Raw genomic sequence first — 9,470 nt, forward strand, 5'->3', positions numbered from 1 at the left:
GTTACTGAAAATCTGATTCTATGCTGTATAATTTGTCATGCGCTCAAATCCGTACAGTGTACAAACAAGGGCCATGTGCATATGCCTCAAGGCCTGTGACCTTGAAGCATATAGAAACAGCATGCTCACATACAACACCACTCAGGTCACTTTCAATACCAAATAATCTGCTACCTTGGAGTCTAGCAAAGTCTGTTCTGGATTGTCTATAACAAATACGGTTTAAAGCCGGAGGGTCTTAGGGATAGTTTAGAGACCACACAGGGTTTATTCCCCATAGACAAGATAAGCAACAGTACAAAACCCCGGGGTCTATCAAAAAGCTAAGAAGGTGTGGAAAACCACTACAACAAGGTTGAATCAGAACAACAAAAAGGGTGAAACAAAACCTGCATCTAAGCCCTATACTCATTTAATTAGGTATATCCCTTTTATAGGACGAAATCCCTCACTCACCAAAGGTGACATGCTTCATCATTTGGGATTCTCCTCCCAGAGGAAATGCCTGGTTCCTCTGGGGGGCTACAACCCCCTCACTGAGAGGGAGGAGCTCAGGGATGTTTTAAATGTAATTTTGGATATACTAAATCCACAAATGTAGAGCTAAAAGTGTGAGTGAGGGCGCAGTGCAGAAAAAAAGATGGGTGAAGGTAAGTGAAGTTAAAACTAGCTCAAAAACGTGAAAAAGGTAACTCGTATTGTCTTTTAAAGCGTTTTTGGCCAGGATTAAGAAAAGTGCACCAGCAGTAGTAAGTTTTCAAACTGCGGTGGTGGAGTGATTGGTCGACATGTTTCAGCCATGCAGTCTATAGGAAGACTTGGCTTTCATCAGGACCTGTAATACTGCTGCGTACAAGTAAAAATGTGAAATTAACACAAAAAAGGATACAAGGACAAACACTCTTTCAATGTGTCCAAGAGTGTTAGGGATTACCTGAAAAATAAAAACCATAAATGTAATATTACTAAATATGACAAAGAAACAAGTAGTATTCCACTGTAAGAATCAAAGGCACTTACCCGTAAACACTGGGTAAGTCACCACACCTCTACCTGGCATCCGCTCAGGAAAGGAGCACCGCTCTAGAAGAAACGGCGGTAACCTATTGTTAATATAACATGTCTTAAAGGTAAAGAAAGAAGGGGGAAAGTAGTAGTAATTTGTATTTCTTTAAAGCCCCTTAATGAGCATGTTTAGAAGAGGAGACAAAACGAATAACAGAAGGCTGCCATCATATCATCAAAAAATAAGTAAAGACAGAACCATATGTTTAAACTTAAAACATATAGTTGCTAATGACAGTGCATGCAACACAGTCTTCATAAGTAAGCAAACCAATGTATAGTACATGGTGCAAACAAACAACAAGTAAATAATAAAGGCTGTGAAATAATTGCAAAGTTCAACATCCAACGCTACTAGAGCAAAGATACTGAGTCACACTGAGAAAAAATAGGTTCAATCCACCTCGAAGCGCGCATGCCTAACAAAACAGTGTTGCGTGATACTGACATGCGCAATGATAATAAGCATTATTTACCGGGTGCCGCAATTGGCTATCCATTTTTGAGGTGGGGCTTTTATAGGAAATGATTTCACTGTCCCGGTACCTCCGGCTGCAGGGTCTACACCGCGCTGGGGTACCGACGGACAGGTAAGCCACGATAGTTTTTTCTGTTCAAAATTTATCCTATTTTTTCTCAGTGTGACTCAGTATCTTTGCTCTAGTAGCGTTTATATTGGTTCTCCATTGTAATATCGTTTTTTTGATTAGTGATTTCTTTTTTGTCACACGAGTTATATAGGACGTTGAACTTTGCAATTACATATTCGTAGTACATTCGAAGTACATATTCGGATTTCTATATTAATTTATATATTAATGTTATCATTGGGGCAATATTTTGTTAATAGGAATGGGCGTTCGGTTAATGTACAATAAAAAAAAAATAGATTTAAGTGAAAAAAATTAAATTGACTGTTTTAACTTTTTTTGAGTTTTGAAATGTAGAAAAGTGTTTGTAAAATAAAAATTGTTTAAAAAAAAATGCATTAGTTATCAAAATTATAATTTTATTGGATAGCAAATTAAGTTTATTTAATATGCATGTACATATAATATATAACATTTTGAGAAATTGGCTTTTTTTAAATTAAGATAATGAATCAGAAAACACTACCTTCTAATATCTGTATTTTCCCCAAAGTTATTTTGAAAGCAGATAAAATAGCAATGCAACCCTCTGCCCCACAAATATATGCGCTTTCCCCAATGTTTGTGGGACTGGAGTTAGAATAGTAAGTCTGACCCCCTGTTTAATGTAGACACTTTCTACAGTGCCAGGTCTGGTCCTGTCCTACTAGGATAGTCTCCCATAAGTGTGCACTTTCTCCAATTTAGTAGGACAGAATAGTAATCCAACCTCCCCGAATATCAAATCTATGCACTTCTCATAATTTGTGTTGGACTGTAGTTAGAATAGTAAATCTGATCCAAACAAATATATGCACTTTTCCCAATGTTAGTGGCATTTGAAGTAGATAGTAAATCTATTCCTTTGAGGGTATGCAGTTTCCTACTATATATAGTTTACATTTGATAAGTTTGTACTCGATATTTTGCTACTTTATATTATTGTTGTCATTATTTTGACAATTGTTTTGGACCAAAATATTTTTGTTGTCGATATTGTGACCTAAAATCACAGTAGCCGGTGAGGCAACCCTCTGTTTTAATGCTCATGGACAAATCGCATAGAATATGATTTATACATGATCAGTCATGTTTTAAGTGTGTTTTGTTGCACATTTGTGTACAAATAAGTTATGTGGCCGTAGTGGGCTGAGCTGTATACTCCGCTACTTATCAAAGTTAGCTTTGACGCAATAAACGATGAGGCTCGTCTAAAGAGTTGGGTGGGAAAGCAAGCACTGCTGCAATTGGAGTGGGAAGTATTACCTTTTTTGAAAGAATCCAGGAGAGAATATGCAGTAAACCCTGCAGGGCAGTGGGTGAAAATGCTGCAAGAGCATTACATTGACAGTAACTTAAAGTTCTGTGTCATTTTCGCATTACTCCTTGTCATAGAAATAAGGAGTCCTCTGATTCTCACACATTTCCTCCACTCTAAATTAGGCTGTAAGTGTTGTTTGTCAGGTCTATAATAGGCTCTTTATTGCTAAGAGAAAAATATGTTGTAAATTTCACTGCTGCTCTGTTTGGAGTCTTGAAATATAAATGTAATCGCAAGACCCAGATTTTATGGAGTGCTACGGTTGACCAGAGCGTGTCATGACAAAAAGTCATCATCTCTAGTATGTGGTTCTTACAGGATCTTGGATGTGCTGTTTTACCTTTTCGTCCACCTTTGCCTTTTTTGTTTTTTTGCTTTTATGCCTAACTCTCTATTTCCTATGTTCTCCTCCTACCCTCTTTTCTTCTTTCTGTCTCAGTGCACAAAGATCACTATGAAAACTTGTACTGTGTGATTTCCGGGGAGAAGCATTTCCTGCTGCACCCGCCGAGTGACCGCCCCTTCATCCCTTATGGTAAGTGGCCACGCCCCAATTGCAGGTTCTTATGGCCATAAAGGCATGAAAGCTTGCCATTGCTACTGAGACTTTGATGCACATATTCACATTCAGCCTTTTACTTCGCATGTGAAGCAAGAAGGGATTACTCATTTCTTTACTTTTTTCCTAGTGTGGTTTGTCAGTTTTCTTAAATTGCCAACCAATGTGAGGAAGGAAAATATGTATCTTCTTTGTTGGCATTACCTCCCACTATTGTAATATATTAATGTCACTAAAATGATATGGAAACATTGGAAGGGCACTCCTGGGAATACCATAGCACTGACGTAGAACATGAGAACCTGCTGTGAAAGTTGGTGGCCCAGAGCTCCAAAAGCTGTCCATTTGGAACCTTCTCTTGCAGTTGATTCAATGCTCTGCATGTTGTGGCAAATGCAGATGATTGATTTGTGCTTTTCTCTGTATTCCTTTCCTCAGAACTTTACGCACCTGCAACATACTCTGTGTCTGAAGATGGATCTTTCGAAGTCATTGACGATGAGGCTGCGGAGCAGGTAATGCCTGGCTGTGTTGAGTTTACGCTGCATGCTGATGGTAAGTGGGATGGGATACTAACCTGCCTCTTGGTTTCCAAGTTTCTGCCTGGCCGTCCTGTTGTGAGTATTTGTGAGACAACAGTGCACGTTTCCACGTTCAGTGTAAACCTCAGTGGTCTAGAGTTCAGCGCTGTAGTGGAGGTTGCTGAGTACCCATCTGTTTGGTAAATCAACATGTACCGTACAGTCAGTTGGTTTCCTGTCACTAGGTTTTGAAATAATGTCACTAGTTCTAAGGTTTACTTAATAGCATTACTCATATTGTCAGAGCTTGCACAAGGATTTTTAGTCACCCGTGGCTAAGTGACATTTTGGCGACCCCGCCATCTGTCATTCGGTCTCTTTTTGTACTTGTATGGACAATCTGCCACAACCACCTCCCGCCCCTACTACGCTGTTACTCTTCTGCCGCCTGCCAAAGCTGGTCCTACCGTAGGAGAACACCATTGGGTATTTAGAACCTGCCCGACGTACTTCAGTTGGTTTCCTGTCACTAGGTTTTGAAATAATTTCACTAGTTCTAAGGTTTACTTAATAGCATTACTCATATTGTCAGAGCTTGCACAAGGAGTTTTAGTCACCCCTGGCTAAGTGACATTTTGGCGACCCCGCCATCTGTCATTCGGTCTCTTTTTGTACTTGTTTGGACAATCTGCCACAACCGCCTCCCGCCCCCTAGTACGCTGTTACTCTTCTGCCGCCTGCCAAAGCTGGTCCTACCGTAGGAGAACACCATTGGGTTTTTAGAACCTGCCCGACGTACTTCGGTTGTTTTCCATCGAATTGCATTTAGAACTCTAATGTAATGCCCCTTTGACACTGATGGTTAATACATTGTGATTAAGAAAAATTAGTTCTGCACTGGAGACAAAGACATGATTTCTTAGTAAGCCTATATAATAGTAAACAAGAGAGCAAGTTAATTTGGTGTACAAAATTGAGTCGAATGTACGTCATTGCTTATGTTCTACTAGGAGAAATATAGTGCCGGTGCAGTTTAATCTGTCTTTCTGTACCACATAATTGTTTTATGAGCACCATTCCATTTAGAAATATTTACAGGCAGGGTTATGGGACATGGGCAATTTTTTAGTCCATCTACGTATGTCTTAGTCCAAAGAGGGTCTTTCTGTTGCACTTAAGCAGAAAATATTCAACTTAAGATCATGCTTTTTGTTGGAAGGATTCAAGTGTTTGGTGTGGAGTCGGGATCACAGGAAGGGCTAGTAGTGACGACTCATGCAATGACATCTTGTGCCGCCTTGTCCTTGCAGGTACCCTGGATCCCGCTTGATCCACTGAACCCAGACCTGCAGCGGTACCCATCTTATGCACAGTTGAAGCCCCTGCCGTGCACGCTGAAGGCCGGTGAGATGCTTTACCTCCCCTCGCTCTGGTTTCACCATGTCCAGCAGTCTCATGGCTGCATAGCAGGTACGGATGTTGGGCAAAGCATGCTTGTTACTGTCTTCACCCCACAAATGGCCGCTCAAGAGGTCCTCTTTTTGGGTCTGCTGTAGAGGCTGCTCTAGGTGTCTTGCAAGCCACATATAATGACACACAATCATCAATAAAATACATACACTTACATACATTAGATTGTGTTTGTGCCAGCCCTCTTCATACATTGGTCCGTCCAACATTTTGCTTTCTCCGACCACAACATACAGCATGGGGCAGTGGGTGAGCCCGCTTCAGCGATTGGCTAATGTGAGTGATAGTATTTTGCCTCATTACTGGTGAACATCTGCCTAGAAAGAAGTGCACTTCAGAGTCCAGGCCGAGGTTAATGTGTAAAAGAATAATTACCAGGGCCCAGTGTTTGCTTAAAAGCCGGGGCTGGGGCTGCGGAAGGTCGTGGGTTGCTGACTGCAAAGCCTTCATAGCATTTATTCTACCTCATACCTTGTTCATCCAGAAGCAGACACCCCCGTCCCTTTTTTTTTTTTATCCCTTCCTTGTCCCTTTATCACTGTTTTTTTGCATCTTCCTCCCTCTTTGCCGTTTCGGTTTTTCGCTATCTTGCTCTGGAGCAAAGCAAACACACAAGATGATGGACGGAGTGACTGTTTGACATTGTTCAACATTCTGTGCATCAATTGTTCTTTTTGCATTTGTCATCCTGAGTGGGACGGGTATGCCCATACGTGGGTCCCGTGCTCTCCTTGCTCTCCATGCTACTGGAGTCAAGCTAGCCTGGCTGATGAGGGGTGAAACACCAAAACTGGTCCCAGGATGCTTGTTTCCGGTCCAGGGAGGGCCTGGCCTGGCAGTTCAGGCTGGACTGTTCCCATAGGGAACAAGGTCAAGACTGATTTGCATATGGCTAGGTTTAAACTGGAATGGCAGGGGGAGCACACAAATGATGGATGTAGGCCCAGATCTCTGTACTGGGGTGAATGTTTGACATTTTTCAACATTCTGTCCATCAATTGTTCTTTTTGCATTTGCTCTGGATCAAGTTAAGGAAAAATAAGTGCTGGTGGGCCCCACCTGCGACCACCGGCAAAATATTCAGCATGGGTGCCAGGGCTGCTGAGTAAAGACTTCCCGTTGCCAATGCTTTTCTACTTTCTATTTTTTTCCAGCCAAATTTGTGTGTTTAAACCGTGTTTTTTAGCTATAGTAATTCAAATCCAATGGTACATTTTCCTTGCACCAGTAAGAATGATAATTTGCTGTGACATACGTTAAAATTAAAAAAAGCCTCTATTCCTGTTGTAAGTATACCTGCCTGCTAGGAAGCACGGTGGCTGTTCTATTAAAGTTACATGTGATGATTATTTGTTTTATACTGCAAGCATATGCCCAGACTTGGACCTATTGGCTTTGCCAAAGCTTCTTGTGCATGATTCACAATGGCGCTTAAAATAGAAAGTGGTTATTTCATAATTGTATGCCTGTTTTGTCTTCCTCTTTCTGCAGTCAATTATTGGTATGACATGGATTTCGACATTAAGTACTCGTACTTCCAGCTCTTGGAATCTCTTTCGAAAACAGTGGGGCATTTGTGACGATCTGCAACCTGCTGAAGCGTCTTGTGGTTGGCAGAGCACCTTAAATGAGAGAGTGCCTCCCCGCATGAAGGAACTGATCATGCGGCCAGAAAGAGAATAGTACCAACGAAGGTCCTGTTCTGTTAACATGTTTACACTTCTCTCCATACGCAGAACAAGAGGTTTTACCAGTGAGTGCAAAATTTAAATTTTACCCTCAAAGTTTGCTGAGCTGACAAGCTCACCTGCGTGTGAAAATGCTGCTACCTTGTTTTTTTGCAGAAGTATTTTCTGGTAAAACTTGTTCTGCTTGGATTTTCCCTCAGAGCCTACTATTGGATTTATTTCCTGCAAGTACACATTTTTTTTCTTTTCTTTTCTTTTTTCGAAGTTTTATATAGCGCAAACTTGACCCAAAATCCGGTATCAGAGCGCTTTACATGAGCACCAGTTGTGTTACATGAGGACACATTCATTTTTGTTAGGCACGGGGAGATTAAGTGATTTGCCCAGAATCACAGGATGTTAAGCATCGATGCCGAGACTCGAACCTGGTACCCCTAACCGTTAGGCTACATCCTTTCCCCAACTTTTGCAACATTTCTCAAACTTCATGTAGTTTGTAAGATTTTGAAAAAATAAATCACAAAGTTTTCGGAAAGAAATCTTTTTAACGTCACTCACCCCAATTATATACATAGGCTTCATAATTTCAGTGCACTCCGCCCGCTTGGATTTGTAGCCTGTGGGTCTAATCTCACTGATGCTTTGAAGGAAACCTGGATGTTAAAGTTTCAAATGGAGATTTGTTTACATCTGTATAAAACCCCTTTTGTACCACTGAAGATTATCAATAACAATTATTGATGTTTCAGTATTGAATAGTACTTACTGGATTATTTGTTTACAACTAGGGTTTCACTGTTTTATACATATATATAAGATTTCACCCTTTGAAACTCAGTTTGACACTGTAATATGAAAAAGCATTTGAAATTTTGAAAATTCCTTCAAGGTACATAGGCACCCACTCACCACCTGATTTTTCAAGATGGTGAGAACAACCTTCCCATTTCCATTCTTTAATGATGCAGGAAATCGAGTAGTTTCTCTCCACTGGCCCTGCCACTCCTCCAGCATCACCAGAATAACAATGAAGCAGGGTTTCATCTCTCTCAAAGATGGCATCTTACTTTGGGCAGCCAGCAAGCCTGCCTGCAAGCACGTGTGCCACTCCTCCATCCTAGACAGGCAAAGAAGCCAATACTTTGTGTTACAGTTGTGCCTTTTGTCAAGCTTGGCCATCTCTAGATCCTAATCCCATCACCGTCCCGGTTGTGAGATCTCCTCCTGCCAGGTCTTATCTGTCTTCCAATTGTTTATCATACCCGTGAACACCACTCTACCTTCCACAGTCTTGAACTTGGAACACACACAATGCCTTCACTACTGGCCAAGCCAGATCTACTGTATGGTGTTTGGTACAGATTTTCTTGATGCCATTGCATCCCCCAGCCATACCCACCCAAGCCTGAGGCACTGGTGCCTTGGAGTCCACCTCACTCATCAAGACTACAATTGATGTCAGCACCTGCTGAGGTCATCTTCACTAGCAAAAATAATCACTAGTGGAGAGAAAATCTAGTACCACCACCAAACCTAGAGAGGTTTTCCAGGCCATTTAGAGCTACTGAAACCATCCACTACCTCATACTCCCATCGAAAATCAGTATATTTTTTTTTAACACATTTTATTCATTTTCTCTAGCTATAGTACATGAAAAAGAACTTTACGGAATAGCTTTTCTGCACAGCAGGATTACACATATATATACACGATGATGACAGATCCAATACACTCTTAGCATAACAGAGCCTTGTATTGAAAAGCAGTATGACAACCTGACTAGTCTCTTTGTGACAACCATCCTCAAAACTATTAGGTTATCACCTCCAAGTTACCATTGACCCCACTCCAAGAGTGCAGCCGCTTTCATGTCTGCTCCACCGCTCAGTCTAATTAAAACAAATTGCCTCAGACTGTGCACTGTACCTCAGCTCTCATCCCAGGCTTGCTGAATATACTGTTATCTGCCAATAAGATCTGTGAGACTTTAAGTAGGTTAATCTTCCCTCCTGGCACCATTTATAAACCACAGGTTCTCATTGCATGTATGCTTGCATACATATATGTATGTGGTATGTTCATAGCGCCAACCTAGCCAAAAAGGCACAGCCCTGTAAGGGATCAATAGCAGGGATGCAATCAGTGAATGACTGATTAGGAATCTGGGTTCATTGGGTGGAGGTGGAATGTTACTTTGCCGTGATGTAGGGTTCTTT

General features: G+C 41.2%; 1 protein-coding gene across 1 annotated transcript in view; it reads left to right on the forward strand.

Moving 5' to 3' along the window:
- JMJD7 (jumonji domain containing 7) overlaps window positions 1-7,318 on the forward strand; it is a 61,431-nt gene extending 54,113 nt beyond the window's left edge. The window contains exons 5-8 of the mRNA XM_085627080.1: window positions 3,455-3,550; window positions 4,013-4,089; window positions 5,406-5,565; window positions 7,057-7,318. Coding sequence (XP_085483206.1) covers window positions 3,455-3,550; window positions 4,013-4,089; window positions 5,406-5,565; window positions 7,057-7,145 — 422 coding nt within the window. The 3' untranslated portion in view covers window positions 7,146-7,318. The remainder of the gene's footprint in view (window positions 1-3,454; window positions 3,551-4,012; window positions 4,090-5,405; window positions 5,566-7,056) is intronic.
- Window positions 7,319-9,470: the final 2,152 nt, after the last annotated feature.

Source organism: Triturus cristatus, chromosome 9, assembly GCF_964204655.1.
Source record: "Triturus cristatus chromosome 9, aTriCri1.1, whole genome shotgun sequence".
Classification (NCBI taxonomy): domain Eukaryota; kingdom Metazoa; phylum Chordata; class Amphibia; order Caudata; family Salamandridae; genus Triturus; species Triturus cristatus.